The 19,680-nt window shown below is 46.6% G+C and overlaps 1 protein-coding gene across 1 annotated transcript in view; it reads right to left on the bottom strand.

Annotated features, from left to right (window-relative positions):
- RyR (Ryanodine receptor) overlaps positions 1-19,680 on the bottom strand; it is a 1,181,579-nt gene that overhangs the window by 328,072 nt on the left and 833,827 nt on the right. Inside the window, exons 81-85 of the mRNA XM_084584752.1 lie at positions 16,394-16,464; positions 5,072-5,159; positions 4,806-4,934; positions 4,591-4,749; positions 3,770-3,829 (exon numbers count right to left, since the gene is read on the bottom strand). Coding sequence (XP_084440878.1) covers positions 3,770-3,829; positions 4,591-4,749; positions 4,806-4,934; positions 5,072-5,159; positions 16,394-16,464 — 507 coding nt within the window. The remainder of the gene's footprint in view (positions 1-3,769; positions 3,830-4,590; positions 4,750-4,805; positions 4,935-5,071; positions 5,160-16,393; positions 16,465-19,680) is intronic.

Below are 19,680 nucleotides of genomic sequence, written 5' to 3'. Positions count from 1 at the left end.
ATTTCTTGGGGGAACACTTATAGCCTCATTAGTTCTGTGAAGAGTAGCCCTCAAGTACCCCGATTATATTTCTGTAAGCAGCAGTTGGCAAGTACAGTCGAACCCGGATATATCGAACTCACGCACTATCCCCTTGAAAATCCCAAGTAAAAGTATAGGAAAGCCGCGTCATATATCGAACTCAATTTCACCGTTGTTCGATATATCGAACTCCGCACCACACACTGGAAAGTGTGCCTTCCCCAAAGACGATCGCATCACCCTCGGATGTTTCCCTCGGATGTTTCCCACGTGACGTTTTCAAGCCATGCGCGGAAAGATTAAGAGGGGACAGTTCGGCGACGGCTGGTCTAGGGCAGCACTGCGCCCATTCCCCAAAGGCGTGTGCATCTGCGGTTATCGTTTCCTGCAAGCCAGCATGTGACGTTTGCAAGCCATGTGCGTGAATGAACCAGAGAGGACTGGTAGGAAGCGAGGGGAAAAACGGGATAGAGCGAAGCGCAAGGGTGTGCCCATTCTTTTGCCAAGCAATCTCTCCTTCCTCTCTCCCTGCCTTCGTTCACTGTAGCAAGCGCTATGCATGCGCCAAGCCAACTCAGCCCGTCTTCAAACAGAACATCGGACGCTTTATCCAGCGTAAGTTGCGAACCCTCTGCGCGCGGAAGTTAAGAAGGGCAGATCTCTCTCTCTTTTTTTTTGCGAGAGTCGTCCATTCTTATCTGTACGCACGGCGTAGCGAAGATATGGCAGCTGCCAGCATTCAAAAGCGGCAGTTTTCTTTTTTTTTTATTGCAGGAGTCGTTTATCCTTAGATGTATGAATCAACGAGAGCACGCGGTCAGCTGCGATCATGACACCGGCGTTTGCATTTTTTGCTGGCAGCATTTGCACCTATCCCGCTTTCCAATGATTTTGTGGCAGTGGGCTATGCCCGCCCCAAGCGCGGCGTGATAAATCAAACCAGGCTTGTGCAGTCAAGCCATCACGGGCACTGTGCCAAGTTCGCTCCCCGCCGCCGCAGGAGCTATCAAAAGATAAACACGCCATAAAGTTATCGCTGCGCAGCATCACGCTGCCAAGAAATGAGCTGTGGATGAGACGACCAAAATGGAGTGGTGCGCGCCATCGACATGCAAGCGAAAACGCTCACGATTTCTGCCGTGCCCACACAGAAACCTTGTTTTGAGCTGCCGCGGTGGCTCGAGCGGTGAGGGCCAACAAGTTGGAAATTTTTTGCTTTGTCGCTGCCGCTTGTCGCTGAGATCGCTCAATCGCTTGTATGTGAGCGAGCTGGCCTTAATACTTTCTTTTTTTTTATTTTCCAAAATTCTCGGGTGCAAAAGTGAAGGTGGGTTCATTATGCGAGTGCGTTGATTACGCGGCAAATACGGTATCGTTTTTTTGTATCGTAAGTGCCGTCACAAGCAGATTTCTGTATATCGAATTATCAATCAAACTATTTCGTGATCTCCTTCGAGTTCGATATATCAGGGTTTGACTGTATATTCAGTCGCTTACTCATATTTCGTACTACACACTCAAAGAATAAATGCGCACTAGAGTCTGCATTGGAATTCTGCCCAATATTAATTGCTTGCGTATTAGGTGCTCCTCATCGTTTTCGCCTTTTTTCGTTTTCTCTCAGTGCGCGCCAAGAGCTGCATCATACCTGCCAATAAGACGTGGAATTATAAGTGCTTTTTTTCTTGCTCTGTACATCTATCATTTGATGCTAGTAAAGCGTCAGCACTTAAGTGCCCACTATGCACGTATTCCCTCATTTGTGACAGGTTTAATTTTTCATATTTTATCTGAAGTATTGCCGTAGTTGTGCTCGACTTTTTTTTCATTTGTAAAGCTGGTTCACACTTTGGTGAGCGGCACTTAAACAAATGTCCACGACATATGTATTTGTTAATCACTAATAAAGAATAAATCCTTAAGTGGCATTTAGGTTCATTGTTTTGCCGGTAAATAACACATTGCCTTAAAATAGTACGGTTATGAATAAATGTGGTTTGCTCGCACACTGTATTTGTAATTTCTATAAGCGGTGATTAGCGCACAGAAATAACACTGATTACGAAGATGTATTACAGATTACTGATAATTTAAGATAAACATTGTCATGTATTGATAAGCGCAAGCTGCAAAATATATGCAGGTGTTAATAATTAAGGTTCCTAAAATATAAGGTGTTTCTAAAAAGGCCTTACAAAGCACAAGCTTTGATTGGCATGTATACTGTTTTTCTCCGTGTGTTAATAGCGTTCCTCGGCAGCAGCCTTTATTCCCTAGCACCACACTTCGTCAGAAACATTGAGTGGAAATCTCTCATCTGGATGACTTATGGCTGTCCACAGGAAGAAGAAACATTGAAAGAGTTTCAAATAGCAATTCAAACATCACAAGCTGCTCCAAAAGAATATGTAGCTTGCACAGCGTCTCCAGATGGACGTAAACGAACGTCAGGGATTAGTTTAAGCACCTGGAATAAGTAGCCGCTTTATTAATTATCGCAGATATTGCGTAACGTGTGAAAAAAGCTTCAAAGAAAATCGCGCCCCTCCTCTGTACCCCCCCTATCCCCGCGGTCGCTACCTCACCCTCTCCGCGCCCCCTCGCGAAAGTCAGTGGCTGTCATCGCAAAAGCGGCCCGCTCTCCAGCGCCGGTCGTCACACTGACCAATATTCTGGAGCACTATAGCGGTGGCCAGCAACACACCGCACGGGTGGCATTTCACAAGGTTTGCCGCAGGAAAATCGCTCTATGTGGAGCGGCCTTTACGCTGCGCTCCCCTTTTAGCCCGACAACAAGGATGGTCGACTTTCGCAAAAAAAGAAAATAAATAAAATAAATTAATGTCCGCAGCCACCATAGCTTACGCTATGCCGCACGTGGCTGGACGACTCTTGCAAAAAAAAAAGGAAGAGCTTGTCTGAAGCCGCCATAGCTTTTCTACGTCGCACGTTCAGCACGACGACATAAGACGCGTATCACACGTCCGCCACCGTGCACAGAGGGTTCACAACCACACACTGAAGAATGTGTCCGACGTTCTGCGTGCCACGGGCCAAGCTGGCTTGTAGGCGCATGCATAGCGCATGCTATACTGCGAACGAAGACCGGGAAAGAGAGAGGAAGGAGAGAGATAGCTTGGCAGAAGAACGGGCACACCCTTCCGCTTCGCTCTATCCCATTTTACCCCTCTCGTTCCCACCGGTTCCCTCTGGTTCCTTCACGCACATGACTTGCAAACGTGATGTGCTGGAACACGGCAAACGATCACCACAGATGCGCACGCCTTTGGGGAAAAGGTATAGCGCTGCTCTAGACCAGCCGTCGCCACACTGTTCTCTCTCATTCCTTTCGCGCGTGGCTTGAACATATCCCGTGGCAAACAGCCGAGGGTAATGCGATCGTCTTTGGTGAAGGCGTAACTTTCAGTGTGCTGTGCAGAGTTCGATATATCGAATGACCGGTGAAATTGGAGTTCGATATATGCTCCTATACTTTTACATGGTACATTCAAGGGGATATTCCGTGAGTTCAATAAACCAAAATTCAAATTACCAGGGTTCGATATATTTAAGTTCAACTGTATGTGACAAAAGCTGTGCACCAACAAAGGGCACATAGCACATACAGCATGAGTCAGCCTTGGCTGCCCTTTTGCCGTGACTACACAACAAGTGCCACTGAATGAAATTTCCAAAGTTAAATTTTATCAATATTTGAAGGATTAGCATGCGTGGCTAGGCCCCTTGCCTTGTCAGGGAGTGTAAGCTGCAGCTTGACATAGTCAAAGATGTCCGAGTCTTGATATTTCTGAAAAGAAGAGAGCGACGACAGTAGGTTATTGCCTCTAGCTGCAATTTACCATTAAACTTAGATAATCAGACCTTGGTTAACTAAAAATAATGAGGTAATGCCCATAATTTATGTGCTCCTGTAATTTGTATTGAATAATTTTAATTAATTCAATGATTAGTATCAAAACTAGGAGAAAACTCACTGGCTCAATAAATACTTCAACTTAACTTCCACGTAGAGAAAATGTGTCCTTAGCACAGTTTCTGTGATCAAGCAAAAATGTTTAGCTCAGCCCTGCATGTACAAACCACCTGTTTGTGTTCCACAATTCTGTCCCAGAGGAGCATGAGTCTTTTAAGCCAACCCTTAACACAGCAGACTAAGCAGAGAAATCATTGTGATTAGCTGCGATTTGTATCGGTCTGGACTCCTCACTGAACCTTCTTATCGGTGGTCCATGCTGTATGGTAAGGTACAGCAGGTGTGACATTCAACAGATCGGGCTTTATATTAGTGCGCACTTGTTTCAGCATTCAAAAAAGAGTTCTTGCTAGCATTCGATATCATCACGTGTAGCCTGCATTGCAAATGAAAGGGGTGCATTCAATACATGAGAGGGTAAAAAAAACACGTTTTAGATATTAAAGCAGGGGGTGCGTGTATTATGCCAGTAAATGCAGGGATGTCATGGTATTCAGGATCAACTGTCCACAAGCAGCACCTGAAAGAGATCATGTGCAAAGCATGTAGTGGCATAAGCATATATAGGTGCGTACGTTGAGGAACTTCTCCTTAGCGTGCTGCACGAGCTCCTGCTCCCGGCCGGCAAACAGATTGAGCCCCACGGGCAGCAGGCGCTTGAGGCATGCCACCACCAAGCTGGCTGCCAGCTCCTTGTCCTTGTCACGCTTGCCGTCACGCTTCTTCTTCTTCTCCTGAGGATCAAAGATCATGCACTGGTCACCAGACACCACTCGGGCTGTTCCTGTACCTTCTTCTGGCTCTGGCCTGCATCCACGGTCTGAACGCTCGCTCGGCCTCGTCCGGACGAAGGCATGATGAGCGCCATGTTATCGATCTCGTGCTGGGAGATGAAGTTGGCCTCCTCTCGCCGGAAGTACTGAGAAGAACACAATGACCAACTGGAATTTCCTTGTAACAACTGAACAGCAAGTTGCATCACCAAGCATGAAACTGCAATGAGCACAAACACGATCAGTGCTTTGGCAGTTCTTGTGCATTGCTGGAGTAACCCACCTGTGACTTGTTCCACGTGTTGAAGATATGAGCAACGCAGGTGTACACTTTCTCTGCTTCTTTAACATTGTTCTTGAGCCAGTGGTTTCTAGGAAGAGGAAGGGACACAAGTTGTCTGTCAGGTCCGTGCCACACACTGAGACCTCACACAACACAGCTGGGCCAAATATTTAAGTCAAGATCAGAAAAACAAATGTTGAAACGACACAGCAGTATTGTCTTCGCAGGAACCCATGCTCCAAGCAGCTTTGCAAGCCACATACTCTGAAGGCTTCAGCAAACTGACACAATCCTAGAGAGTGTGCACAGTGTAGCCCGGTTACAGCGAAGCCACTTATAGCAAAATAGCGGTTATAATGAAGGAAGTTCAATTTCCCATTCCCATTCTTGCATTTTCAATACAATTTGGGTCAGCTGTAATGAAGTAAATAAGCACATGTCAGCGAATACATAGAAGTGATTTTGAACCAAAGCAAAAATAATGTATCAATCAGGAGACTATTCGCCAGCAGGCAACTTTTTGTGCGAAAATAAGGACAAAATTTGGCTGTTGACTGCATCTGCAGAGTCGTCTGCACTCCCGCAAAGCGAAAGGTGCATCGCTTGGATTGTCATCTTCGTAATGCAACGTCCCGTTGAGCCGGTTGCGCGGGAGGTAAAAAAAGTAAGAAAATAAAAGGCAATTTTCAATGGCATCACGGAGCAGCGGTCGATTTGGTGAATTGTGATTCTTGAATTTCTCTCCACTCGGTTCTGGGCCCAGGAGAGGCAGAGCTTTGGTGGATCTTTGTATGCGCTGTTCTCACTGACGCCATTACGCCTTCCTGCCTTGTTCCGCTTCTTACCTTTGATATCTCGTGACCCCTGACTTTGCCTGGACAATTTTTAGACAGTGCACCTACTCAGTTAGCCCCTTTCTCAGACCCGACCCTACGATTTTTCGGCAATGTTGAGTCTCGCGAGCCCCAGCACCTCAATGGGCAAGAGAGAAGTGTTATCATTGAAGATGAAGTGCACCATTCTGGGCAAAGTATGCCAAAACGGGAATAGTTATTTCGCAGGGAAGTACGAAATCACACAGTCCCCACACACAACGATAATCAAAAATTATAGCACGATCCACGCCGTTCTCGACGACGATATTGGCAGCGGCGACCAAAAGTGAATCCAGTGCACCATGGTACGCCGACGTACAGGCCGCACTTTAAGGGGTGGTTGTAGTACGCCCGATCAAAGAACATCCCGTTCAGTGGACCCATCATGCTAGTGAATGCTAAGAACTTGGGCTTCTCTAAATTGCCAGGTTGCAACCTATGGACCAGGGGGTTATTGCTGACTTCAAGGTCCACTATCGGTTCCAAGTGATTGAGCGCCTTCTGATTGATACTCGCTCTGACGACAACGTGGCCGAAATGAAGGTCCCTTTGGTGAAGGCCATCTATTTTGCAAATGGAGCCTGGAATGATGTGAAACACCTGACTATCGCTCACTGCTTTAAGAAAGCTGGCTTCTCCCGAAGCAGCAGCGTGGACACGGTGCCTGTCGAGGATGAAGCTGTCGCGGTTGACATCGCTGCAACAGCAGATGGTGCCTGTTGTGTCTTGCGCGTAGACGCTTAGACTGGGGAACAATGAACCACTCAACCAGCGTGCGATTCCCGTCACGATAGTGTTCTCAAGGGTTATGCATGTGAACAAAGGACCAACGACCCTCTCGACGTTGCCTTCCTCCTTTTCCCCCAGCCCTCTCCTGTCTGCACTGGCCAGCCGTGTCTGGAGAGAGAAGACTTCAGACCACGCCGTTGAGTGGCCGCCAGTGCACATCGCTCGAGTCGAGATGTTTCTTGTGTTTGCAAACGCCTTGTTTCTTCAAGCCAACTGCGGACATAAGAGTGACGACAAGGAAGCAAATCCGAGCCCAGCGTTAAGCTAAGCCGTATCATGGCTACACTCACGCTTGCTGGATGGATACCGGAGTTCAACGGTTCTCACGGACATCGTGGTTTAGAGCCTTCAATTCTACTTTGAGGCAAACAACATCGCGGAGAATGTCCAGAAGAGGGCCCACCTGCTTACACTTATGCAGGGAAGAGACATACGACACCGTTCGCACTCTAGTCCAGTCAAGCACTCCAGCTGCCGTGGCCTACGACGACATCGTAGCTGCACTGCAGAAGCACTTTGACCCGCGGCCATCCGAAGTTTACAATCGGACTCGCTTCCAACGACATGACCAGTTGGAGGGAGAAACTGCAAGTCCCTACGTTGCGGCACTAAACAAACTGGCTGCCGACTGTAACTTTGGGACGCTGCCTGCAAGCACAGCAGCTGCCGAACAGCCAGCCGGAGCAACGTCATCCCTGTCGCTAGCTAACCCTACAATGCTCCCCTTGCACATCATGCTGCGAGATCGATTCGTGTGTGGACTGCGTGACGAGTCCTTGCAATACTAGCGCCTGTTCGCGAAGAAGGACCTGACGTTCACGAAAGCCTATGACATCGTCTTGCGAACAGAAAGTGCGGGGCAGCAGCAGCGACAAATGCGGCGATCTATTGAGTCAGTCCACCAGACAAGCCATTCGAACAACCAGAGCTACAACAGGAAGGCAAGTTAGAAAAAACTTCCAAAGGTCCAAATTTGTTGGCGCTGTGACGAACAGAATAATCTGCAAAGTGCCGCTTCCAAGCAACCACATGCAACTTTTGCCACAAGCGTGGGCGCATCGAGAAAGCTTGTATAATGAAAAAGAAGCATAGTAAATTAGCCCAGTCATGCAATCATAACCGTACACGCTTCTGAAGTGGCGGCACAAGTTGAGAAGCAAGGGTTTCAGTCACCTCCGTCAGTGCTGTATGACTAAACACCTTTGCCAATATCGGCACGCGTTAGAAAATAATGGCTTGCTTGACCATCCACAATAAGCTGACCCAGTGCAAAGTCGACTCCGGAGCTGCATGCACGCTTATCAGCAAGGACACCTTTCAAACAACATGGCCGGAGCAAGCACCCAGGCTTAAAGACGACGACACGCACCTCAAGACGTGGTCAGGTCAGAGCCTGCCACTACTGGGTAGTACCGACGTCGACGTTGTGTACAACAGGAAGAAATGCAAGCTGCCACTCTTGATTGTTAAAAGCAGTGGATCCAGTCTCCTGGGAAGGAACTGGTTTGATGCACTTGGGATCACCATCGGCGACGTCCACCACACCAGAACGAAGTCAGTGGTGGAATGCCTTCAAGAGAAGTACAAGACGGTCTTCTCCGATGACGTCCCAGGACACGAGGAACCTCCTGTTAACCTGGAGTTGCTCAACGATGCCAGCCCTAAATTCTTCAAAGCAAGGTCAGTACCTTTTACCTTAAGATCTGCAGTAGAAGCGAAATGGTTGGTTGGTTTGTGGGGTTAAACATCCCAAAGCAACTCAGGCTATGAGAGACGCCGTAGTGGAGGACTCCGGAAAGTTCGACCACCTGGGGTTCTTGAGCGTGCACTGACATCGCACAGCACACGAGGCGCCTTGCTTTTCGCCTCCATCAAAAAGTGGCTGCCGAGGCCGGGATTCGATACCGCGTCCTTGGGAACAGTAGTCGAGCGCCGTAACCACTGCGCCACCTCGGCGGGGTGTAGTAGAAGCGAAACTTGATAAATTACAAGAACAAGGCGTCACTGGACCAACACAACACTCCGAATGGGCAACACCACTCGTCGTAGTTCGCAAGAATAATGGCACCCTACAACTATGTGGAGACTACCGGAGCACAGTGAACAGGTTTACAAAACCGTTTTCCTACCCACTGCCAACGCCAGAGGAGGTCTTCAGCACACTTCGCAGAGGGAAAATTTTCACCACCGTGGACCTTACGCAAGCATACCAGCAGCTGAAGGTGAGTGAATCAACATCTCAGTTGCTTACCATCAATACGCTGAAGGGCCTCTACAAGGTCAAACGACTGCCATTTGGCATAGCGACAGAGGTATAAGGAGACAATATTTCGTGGAATTCCTGGTACATGTGTTTATCTTGATGATGTAATCGTCACAGAAGCATCAGACAAGGAGCTGCTGCACGTTTGGAACAAGTGTTCGAAAGGCTAGCCAATGCAAACTTGCGTATAAGCAAGGAAAATGCTGTTTTGCCGTACCCAAGGTGAAATTCCTTGGTCATGTAATTGATGCTGAAAGCATCCATCCAACTGATGACAAGGTGTGAGCAATAAAAGAGGCACGAGCACTAACTAACAAGCAGGAGCTCCAATCCTTTCTTGGACTCCTTACATTCTATGACCGGTTCCTAGAGCAGCGAGCAACTGTGGCCAGCGACCTGTACGAGGTCCCATGGACCTGGTCGCCAAGCAGGAGTCATTCGCGGCCCTGAAATGGCTTCTTTTGCAATGCGCAGCCCTCAAACATTACGATGAGAGCATTGCCCCTGATCATAGCCTGCGACGCATCACCCTAAGGCGTAGGTGCTATTCTTTCACAAACTGACAGTCAAGGAAGAGAAGCACCAATTGCTTTTGCGTCACGCACTCTATCAGCAGCAGAGCACAACTACTCTCAGCTCGATCGTGAGGGGCTTGCTGTGGTCTATGCGACCGAACGCTTTCGCCAGTACATCGCTGGGCGAAAAGTAACGTTCATAACAGATCACAGGCCACTGCTAGGCATTTTGGGGCCCCAAAAGTTAATACCGCAGATGTCACCACGCATGATACGCTGGTGCATCAAAATGTCAGCATGTGACTACGACCTTGTACACCGATCGGGGAAGAAGCCCCAAAATGCAGATGCACTGAGCCGCCTACCGCTGAGCATGACCCACAAAGAACCGCCAAACCGGGGAGTGGTGTTAATGCTCGAGGCCGTGCCAAAGCCGCCGCTAACAGCAGATACAGTTGCTAGGTCAATGCAAGAGGACCCATCCATATCGGAGCTTTTCAACGCCATTCAAGAACGCAATGTGAGCCGACTAAAGGGAGAAAACTTCAACACCTACCTCAAGAGAGCTACGGAGTTAGGTACGTACCGCGGTTGCATCACCTGTGGGTCATGAGTTGTTATCCCACCAGCATTACGCGCGCAAGCTATGTCACTGCTTCATGCAGGCCATTGAGGCATTGTTGCTATGAAGAAGTGCGCCCGAAGCTTTATGTGGTGGCCTGGATTTAGCAGCGACATTGAAGCAAGTGCTCAGAATTGCAAGATATGCCAAAACAATCAAAAGGCACCACCAAAGGCCCCAGCCCCACAGTGGGAGAAGGCAGGTGAGCCCTGGCACACTATTCATATCGATTTTGCAGGACCAGTCGAGGGAAGCACGTTTCTTGTTATTGTCGATGCCTACGCTAAATGAATCGAGGTCAAACAGATGACCAAAGTAACGTCAGCTGCGGTCATTGATGCGTTGAGAACATTGTTTGCCACGTTTGAATTGCCAAGCAAAATCAGCTCTGATGACGGCAGCGCCTTCGTGTCAGCAGAGATCAGGCAGTTTTTCAAACAGAACGGTATCACAGCCGTCACATCGGCTCCCTACCATCAGGCTACAAACAGCCAGGTAGAACGAAATGTGGCAGAGCTCAAGCGAGCTCTATTGAAGAAAGCTGGGTCATTGCACCTGCGCATCGCCCGCTTTCTCTTCGTTCAGCACAGCAATGTGCAAAACACAACCGGCCGCACCCCAGCACAGCTCATGTTCGCACGTGAGCTGCGAACCCATCTGAGCGCAGTCCTTCCGGAGCCAGCACCTGAAACCAGGTTGACAGAAGACGATCTTCCCCGCATTAAGAGAAAGCAAAAGGGCCAAATCGTTCTCGCTCGGAAATTCCACGGACAGCAGGCGTGGGCCCCAGCTGTAATAGACAGACACATTGGGAAGAGATCCTAGCTAGTACACATGGAGGAAGGCATTGCTTGCTGACACCTCGAACAGCTTCGTCTTCTGAAGGCACCACTGCAAACGACACCGATCCAAACAAGCAGCCCTTCGGTCCCTGGTACCGTTGCTTGAGATATCGAGGCGGAGGACGCATCGCTCCAACACGCAAGATGTACGCCAAATACAGAGACGGCAAGCACCTGTTCTGACCCCACGGCCATACTACAGCGCACAGCCACACGTGCACGCCGGCCTTCTGACCTCTAACGGGCCCCTTTATGAGGGGGGGGAAGTGTTGTGTCTTGCGCGTAGACAGGGGAACAATGAACCACTCAACCAGTGCGCGATTCCCGCCGCGGTTTTGTGTCCACAAAGGTTGTGCGTGTGAACGAAGGACCGACGACCCTGTTGACGTTCTCTTCCTCCTTTCCCCCCAGCCCTCTCCTGTCTGCACCAGCCAGAGAGATTACTTTGGACCGCGCCAATGAGTGAGCACCGCTCGGGTCTTGTGTTCGCAAACGCCTCGTTTCTTCAAGCTAACCCTGGACATAGCAGTGCCGCCATGACAGCCTTCTTGGAGCAGCTATGGGAGTCTGCCAACGAGTTGGACCTCGCGCTTCCAGGTCAGTCCCACCTAGATTTCATTTCCACAGACAATGAATGTATTGCCACGGAGGACTTCACGATTGATGAAGTCGTCAAGGAAGGGATGGATAGCACCTCCGAGAGTGTCTGCGACGACGCTGGTTGCACCCCTAAGCCGGTGACCTACACAGTGGCCATCGTCTCTGTTGACACACTACGGACCCTCACACTACCCATGTGAGGGTCCCACACCATGGCAGCGTACTCGAGTTTTGGCCGAATAATAGATTCATAAGCTAATGACATTGCCTTGCTAAGCAACTCAGGGGATGAACTGCAAATAATGATTGATGACCTAGACAGGAAAAGTAGAAAGGTAGGCTTGAAAATCAATATGCAGAAGACTAAGGTAATGTTCAACAGCCTCGGGAAGGAACAGCAGTTTACATTAGGTAGCGAAATACTGGAAGTAGTAGGCGAATATGTCTACTTAGGACAGGTAGTAACCGCAGATCCGGACCACGAAAAGGAAATAACAAGAAGAATACGATTGGGATGGAGCGCATTTGGCAAGCACTCGCAGATTATGACTAGCAGCTTACCGGTATCGCTCAAGAGGAAAGTATACAACAGTTGCATCTTGCCTGTACTCACCTATGGGGCTGAAACGTGGAGGCTAACCAAGAGAGTTCTACTTAAGTTGAGGACAACCCAGAGGGCTATGGAACGAAAAATGGTAGGGGTAACATTAAGATATAGAAAGCGTGCAGAGTGGGTCAGAGAAATAACTCAAGTTACCGACATTCTAGTAGAAATTAAGAAGAAGAAATGGACATGGGCAGGACATGTAGTGCGAAGAGAGGATAACCGATGGTCGCTATGGGTAACAAACTGGATTCCAAGGGAAGGAAAGCGTAGCAGGGGGCGGCAGAAAGTTAGGTGGGCGGATGAGATTAAGAAGTTCGCAGGGGTCAAGTGGATGCAGCTAGCACAGAACCGGGTTAAGTGGAGAAATATGGGAGAGGCCTTCGCCCTGCAGTGGGTATAATCAGGCTGATGATGATGATGATGATGATGATGATGAAGCTAATTTTTTATGTTACTTGGTGCACCTTTCAACTTGTGTCTTAAAAAAACTTGATTTTTCATTGCAGATGAAGTTATATGGGAAATGTGATCACTCCATGATAGCTTGTCATTAATTATTACGCCTAAATACTTGTATTTATTTACTTTAGTCACATGTATATTTTTAAGGGTGTAGACAAAGTCCAGAGGCATCTTCTTTCTCGTAATACGCATAAATACAGTTTTCTCAAGGTTCAGTGACAATCCCCATTGGTTACACCAACACGCAACATCATTTAAAGCTGTATTAAGCAGGGTTTGATTTGAACCAGAGCGAATTTCTTTATATAGCATACAATCATCAGCAAAAAGATTAAATTTAACATTTTCATCAATAAAAGAGACCAAATCATTTATATAAATCAAAAACAATAAAGGTCCCAACACACTCCCTTGCGGAACACCTTGCGGAACATCAAGCGTGGGGGAACAGAATCCGTCAATCTCCACTTACTGTGTTCTCTGTTTTAAGTAAGCAGAAATCCAGTTGATGAGTGGTGCAGGCATTCCAATTCTATTAAGCTTCAGAAGTAGTTTATTATGCGGAACCTTATCGAAAGCCTTGCTGAAATCGAGGTATACGACGTCAACTTGTCCGGATTTATCTAGTATTTCGCTAAAGGTGTGAATGGCTGTAATTAATTGCGTGACAGTTGAAAATTTCTTTCTGAAGCCATGCTGGCATGAACTAAGAGCTGAATTTGAATTTAGAATCTCCGTTATATTATTCGCTATTACATGCTCAACGAGTTTGCAGGAATTGAAAGTTAACGAGATTGGACGGTAGTTCTCCACCAATGAGCGGTCTCCGTTTTTGTGAATAGGTACAACTCTGGCCGTGAGCCAGTCAGGGGGTAATGAAACAGACAACAATAATTCATGAAATATTTTCACAAGGAAATGAGCTAGAGATTCTGCATAACGCCTTAAAAATTGATTGGGTATACCATCAGGGCCAGAAGAACTCTTAGGATCGAGTCTAAGGAGCATCTCCACAACCCCCTCATAAGAGAACAACACAAAATTTTCGCTTGAAGAATCGCATATACTGTTCACATTAACATTTTCATGACAGTTAATGGAAAACACAGAATAGAAATAAGAATTAAAATGTACTGCCATTTCTTCTGGAAATGTGATGGCATTGCCATGCACAACTATTTGCTGGATAGGCTTCCTTGCGGCCCCAGATGTGGCTCCAAAATTTGCTTGGATTTTTTTTTATGAACTGTGGGAGGCTCTCAGTAAAGTAACGCTGCCTGGCAGACCGGATGCTAGCAGATAATTCTTGCTTCAGTGTTTCTAAGGTACCAGATTTTGGAGACTTATTTCTTTTTAGGTGCTTGATTTTTCTTTTTAAATGGATAATATGTCGGCTGATCCAAGGATTTATCTTCTTCAAGCGTATCTTTTTGTCTGGGATAAAATTGACAATGCAGTGCTGACAGTGTTCCTTAAATTTTGCCCACATTTCTGAAACATGCTTTGCTGAGAACTTTTCGAACGCTAGTTCTAAGTAATCGAGCGTTGACTCATCCCTTGCATTTGAATAGTCTTTTATGATTTTGTGTTTGATTGCTTTCTTTTGACGACTTTTCGACAGAAGGAAAGATACAACAACTATCTTATGGTCAGATATTCCTTCTGCACTGTGGTGGAGGAATTAGAAAAAGAATTATTTATGAACACGAGGTCTAGAATAAGCTGGAAGACTCGCATACCCTAGTTCGTTCCATGACGACCTGTTTCAGATTATAGGCAAACATTATATCACAAAGAACGTCCGAATCATGTGTGGAACCAAAATTTTCATTGCGCCCATCAATGCCAGGGATATTGAAGTCACCTGCAAGGATTATGTTTTTCTTGCCAAACAAATACAGATGGTCGTGCAGCTTGCGCAGATAATCAGTATCAGAATTTGGAGGCCTATATAATGCGCCGAGAATAAAAGTGTGGTCATGGTAGGTTATCTTCAGAAACAGGCTTCCATGGTTTTCAATCTGGTCTAGAAGTGTAGCCACAATGTTCCGTTTCAGTAGTACTGCGACACCTCCCCCACGTGAGCCTCGATCACGTCTGAAAACCGAGTACAAAGGAGGGAAGATGCAGCTATCACTAATATCATGGTGTAACCAGGTCTCAGTTATGATGGCTACCTGCGGACTGTGGGTAAGTAAAGTTATTTCAAGTGCCTCAGTTTTATTAACTATGCTCTGGGCATTCGTATTTAGAATGATGAACTGAGAAGAACGGTGACATTCCAAGGTAATGCGTCAGTCAGTGCCCGGTGGAGGACGTGAATAAAGCTGAATCCGTTCGCTTGTAGCATCATTCCATATGCAAGTCTTAATATCAATGTCAGTATGTCATTTACGAGCTTTACTTTGCGACCATTTTTTCGCTCTGTTTTGGTAGATTCCCATAGTAGCTTACGCTTTCTTAAGGTTTCTTTAGAATAGTCATTCGTGATGAAATATTTTGACCCCTTTAATTTGCTCACGTTTGCAAATACATTTTGCTTCTCTACGTAGTCCTGGAAATAAAGAATTATCGCTCTTTTTTCCAAGCCTGTGAATACGAGCCACAGAGGATGTTTGCACACCCAACTTTTCCTGAAATATGTCGATGAAAACTTTATCTTTGAGGCTTTTTTCATTTTCGTCTTCAGGAATTCCATGCACAATCAGATTGGAGCGACGGCTACGGTCTTCGATAACCTTCCTCTGTTGCATGTCAAATCACTGGTGGATGGATTTCACGTGCTGTTCGATAGGCGTTATCCGGTCTATACTGATTGCGAAATTGGCGACACGCTGTTCAACTGGCTCGAGTCTGGCAGACAGAGAGTTAAGGGATATGTCCAGTTTATTTTGGAAATTTTTTAGATCGCACAGATCCTTTTGGATTTGAATTTGCGTTTCTATGATTTTATCGAACATGTCTTGAACATTGGGACCTGGATTGGTTTCTATGTCTCCACTCAGAAGAAGTTTGCATACGAAAAAGCACTCATACGCCATGGAAACACAATGCTTTGGGCATGGTAGGACCAATAACATCGGATCGTCACTACGGCAAGAATAGCAACCAACAGGGGGATAGCTGAGTCTTGGTGTTATGTTCACAGGCAGAGAAGATAGTTAGCGGCGGCAATGGTTCTCTGCTGCATGCATCGACATTTATGCCGGCGAAACCGAAGAACAGGGCCTGTACAAACAAGAGAGGTGGCATGTTCACAGCCAGGTCCTTGCGCGGTCCGCCGGTCCGCCATGAATGAGAAAAAGAAAGAGACTTTTTGCAATTAAAAGTGCCAGCCACTGATGTGGTAAATGGGGTGAGCGTTGCTCACCAAGATGCAGTCACGAAAAAACGAACACAAGATTTTGAGCTTACGGATATGCAAGATGCTATATGCACTACATGTAACTATGTTCTGTGCCCTTTTAGTACATTCATAAAGCATAAATTTATGACCACTGCTTCGAAAGGTACCTCCAGATAACATCACGAAGGCATTTCTCAGGGACAAGAAAAGCAGGGCTCAAAGTCATCAACCAGATTTAGACAATACAACAAAATGTAGTCACGGGTGAAATTCATCATAGAAAGGCAAGATAAGGCAAACGCTACTACAGTTTTATCCTTGTTTGTTGTACAGCACAAAAACACAGGAAGATATGGTGCTGTGATGACAAGAAAAAATTCTGCTGAATGTGCAGTACCCACCTCTGGAGGTCCACATACTTGATCAGCAGGGGGAAGAAGGCATATATGTCCCGCACAAGAAGTGAGAACTCCTGAACGGTGAGGAGAACAAACCACAGAAAAAAATCCATTACGAACACTCTTCTGCCAACACACATCGCTTTCAAGTTTAGTTGCTAATACTGTTAGCATTGAATCTGTCCTTCAGATGAGCAATATATGTGGCTCCTAGCAAATGAGTCTGTCTGTGGTATGGCAGCTACGTGCAGCTTTAACACAAAAAGACCTTACAGTGCTACACGGTGGTGACCAATTTGTGTGGATAGCAATGGTGCAAGGCCAGAGTCGAGCAGTGTGCCTGAGCACTGGCCATGGGAGTTCTTCTAAGTGAGCTGCACTCATTTCAGGGAAGTGTGGACACGAAGGACCCACTCGCCCTGGCCACTCTGTGGCGCCGGCTTTCTGCTTTCAAGCGCTTGTTCGTGAGGTGTCGAAATTAAAAAAAGAAATGGGGAGAATTTGCGCTCTTCATAAATTTTGAACGAGATATATTTTCTTCAAGCTGTTATAAAAACAAAAAAGGAAAACCATCCGTTAGTTTCCCAGAACTAGACCGAGTATATATTACATACTAAGTGTACATTGATGTATTTTGTATGTTTATCCATCTTAGCACATACTAAGTAGACATGAACACTGGCTCATGCCGATTTGAACAGACGCTTAATGTGACAACAAATGAACTCGAGAATTGGGGAATGCAGCTTCAACGACTTTCACTTCCCCTCTGTCCACATCACATGTGCTGATTTCCTAAAAACTTTCATTGCATCAATCTATTACCACAGAATAATATATGCAAGTTAGTTTGTCTGGCACAGCTAGATTGGCAGTAAAGATTGTTCTAACTAGGTGAATGGTAAAATTACATAGCTAACATGAGCGCATAAGTATGGACACAAAGACTAGGGACACAAGTGCTCAGTTTAACTTCTTAACTGCAGGAACGAAATACACAGAGCAAAACAAAATATGTAGAAACCAGGAAAACACTTCGGCACAAAAAAATTTAAAAAATAAAATAAAAATGCAATACAAAAATGAATGGAAACCTTACAGATAAAAGCAAAATAAAAAAAATTCCTGGCATATGCGCTGCAACCTAGATCTCGCGTATCCACTGCAACAACGCTCATGTGTCCGCAACCAGACAACCTAAGCAGTCCTCAAAAAATCTAATTCTTCAGCAACACCACCACAGACGAAGACCAATGCATTCCCACGATGTATCCTCATTATTCTCTATGTACCTATTCTACCAACTAGCCCAGATGACTGCTTTGACCCAGATTTCGCGAAACGCATCTTAATCAGTTTCGTCACGCAAGATGCGCTGAGATCTGTCTCGAAGATTCCGGCCCCTCGCGTATGTTTTCGCAATGTTTCAGGTTGTTCTAGGTTGTTCTAGATCTGTCTCGAAGATTCCGGCCACTCGCGTATGTTTTCGCAATGTTTCAGGTTGTTCTAGTAAACCTTATAGATAAAAGCCAAATAAAAGAAATCCCTGGCAGATCTCGCGTATCCACTGCAACAACGCTCATGTGTCCGCAACCAGACAACCTAAGCAGTCCTCAAAAAATCTAATTCTTCAGCAACACCACCACAAACGAACGACCAATGCATTCCCACGATGTATCCTCATTATTCTCTATGTACCTATTCTACCAACTAGCCCAGATGACTGCTTTAAATGGTATGAGCCACAAATCATTTAACTAAACATGATTTCCATTTGCCGCCAGCATATTGCCGTGAAACCTTCAAAGCTGTATTTGTTGCGATATCAATTCACGCATATCAATTCTCTATTCTTTGTATGTTAATGCTCGATCTCGCGAGGCACACCTTTATTAGTTCTTTTGTTGCGCAAGATGCGCCGAGATCTGCCTCGAAAATTTCGGCCACTTGTGTATGTTTCTACAGTGTTCCAGGGTGTGCAAGTAACAGACTGCAACGTTATCTAGATGGTTCTGAGTCGGCATTAAATTGAGCGTTGACATGTGCAACAGGCATTTTTAGCTCGACGATCGACGAGCACGTTTGTTGCTATCGCCGCCGCTGAGTCGCTTACTTCTTTCGCGGGGCGCAAGTCAGCCCAATAAAGAGTTAATTGCAGTACTATCACGTCTGTGTCCTCTCTTCCTGTGTCTACAGTCTTGTTATCACTACTTGACATCTGGTGTAGGTGCTGCCGTTTGAGATCCGGCCTTCAAGCGAAGACCTTGGCATTGTTCCTGTTGCCCTGGGGGACCAGCCCACAGGCCACCGAGCAATCCGACGACTACAAGGGATCCAACCCGAACACAGTCTGCTGCTAAACCTGTTCGAACGTGGAAGAAGGCCCCAACAGTACTGCAGCAGAGGTGGGTAAGTTTTTCATCGAACGAATTCTCCTGCAGCACGGTGCTCCTGAGGTGCTCATCACGGACAGAGGAACTGCATTTACGGCTGAGCTCACATCGGCCATCTTGCACTACAGTCAAACGAGCCACCGTAGGACAACTGCCAAGACCAACGGACTTATGAAGCGCCTCAACAAAACGATCGCAGACATGACCGCCATTTATGTGGACGCTGAACACAAAACCAGGGACGCTATCCTGCCGTACATGATCTTTGCGTATAAAATGGTAGTCCAGGAGATGACCAGAGCGACACCGTTCAAGCTTATGTACGGCAGGAAGCCCATGACGACGCTCGACGCAATGCTGTCGCATGCAACCAGCGAGGACAACGTTGACGCCGCCGCCTGCCGATGACTTGCATGGCTGCGCAGCATTAAAGACCAACAATGCACCGATGCCTGACGATACAACTTGCGACGTCGCCACGCAGAGTTCAAACCCGGAGACCAAGTATGAATATGAATGCCAATTCGCCGTCGCGGACTAAGTGAACAGTTGTTGCGTCGATACTTAGGCCATACAAAATCATTCGCCGCATCGGACAACTGGACTATGAAGTCATTCCCGACGGTACGACAGCATCACAACAGCGATGCGCACGCCAAGAAATCGTACATGTTGTACTCCTGAAGCCATATTGTCAGCGTTAAAGAATCTGTAGTGTTTAAACTCTTTAATGTTTACGTTGCTTTGTTTATTTTGCAAAATCGAGGCAATGTTTTTTAAGGGGGGAGAGAGTTATGTCGCGAAACCTTCAAAACTTTATTTGTTGTTTTTTTTATCACTCTGATTCTGGCACGAATATCAATTCTGTATTCTTTGTTTGTTAATGCTCGATGTCGC

This window comes from Amblyomma maculatum, chromosome 11 (genome assembly GCF_055883805.1).
Source record: "Amblyomma maculatum isolate TAMU_Amacu chromosome 11, ASM5588380v1, whole genome shotgun sequence".
Taxonomy (NCBI): Eukaryota; Metazoa; Arthropoda; class Arachnida; order Ixodida; family Ixodidae; genus Amblyomma; species Amblyomma maculatum.
Note: the sequence above shows the minus strand (reverse complement) of the source record. Positions and strands in the feature narration are given on the sequence as shown.